General features: G+C 38.7%; 1 protein-coding gene across 1 annotated transcript; it reads right to left on the bottom strand.

Moving 5' to 3' along the window:
• Positions 1-153: 153 nt before the first annotated feature.
• Positions 154-308, bottom strand: SARC_17027 (hypothetical protein; the record flags this gene model as incomplete). Its single annotated transcript, XM_014288876.1, has 1 exon — positions 154-308. A coding segment is annotated over one exon (155 nt), but the record flags the coding sequence as incomplete, so codon positions are not given.
• Between the last annotated feature and the right edge of the window lie 751 nt (positions 309-1,059).

Genomic DNA, 1,059 nt, shown 5'->3' with positions numbered 1-1,059 from the left:
TGTGTGTGTGTGTGTAGTAGTATATATATATATATATATATATATATATATATATATATATATATATATTTATATACAAATATACATAAATATATATATATAATAACACTATATATATTTGCAATATTGTTTATAAATACAGAACAAACATACTTCCATATCCAAACTGCCGCCCCTCATGAGGACAGTTTTCCTGCGCAGTTTCTCTGCTTGTCGTTCGGCTTCTCTAATCTTCTCCAATGTTGTTAGCAGTGTTGTCTTCGTGCGGATGAGATCCTGATTCTTACGCTCCAGTTCCACTTGTAGGTCTTTAAGGTATGGTGACAAGTGTTCGCACGCACAATCAGAAACAGCTCATATAGATACTTGGGGCCAAAATTGCACGCTCATGGGTAGTATATATATTATTCGCAATTCTAAACAGGGATTTTTTTTTGAAATTGAAGACTCCTGAATACTCATGGCTCAGAAAGAGTGTACACATATACGTAGACACAAGTACATGTACATGTAAGTACTCATTGCAAACGCATGCCTATTCTTCGACACACGCACACACGCCTAGAAATAGAAAGCGGGGCAAACACACACACACATGTGTGTACGTCATACCAGCGGAAATCTCTCTATAGCCCAATTCTCTCTGCCTGGCCTCGGACACGTCCAATTGAGCACTCACCAGTGACTGTTGCAATCTGATGATCTCATTCTGGTCTCCCTGGTAGTGGACAATTAAGGAGGATCAACAACAAAAAAGATACATATGCACCATACCGCCATAGGAATATCTTAACTCGACTATATCGGGTAGCGTGCGCATATAACATCGTTATGACACAGAATCTCATATAATCTCATATGCACTATACGAGATATGGCACTCTTCTATGCATTTTACATGTCTAACGTATTCGTATGCATGTACATATGTCTGCAAGCCCTTCCAGACTTAAATTTATCAAAGCATTTATACTTAAGGACAGTAACCACACACATGCACAGGCACGTGTTTTAGATAACAGGCGCGGGACTTAGACCGCACCTTGCGCTATATATACA

Source organism: Sphaeroforma arctica (genome assembly GCF_001186125.1).
Source record: "Sphaeroforma arctica JP610 unplaced genomic scaffold supercont1.9548, whole genome shotgun sequence".
NCBI lineage: Eukaryota > Ichthyosporea > Ichthyophonida > Sphaeroforma > Sphaeroforma arctica.
Note: the sequence above shows the minus strand (reverse complement) of the source record. Positions and strands in the feature narration are given on the sequence as shown.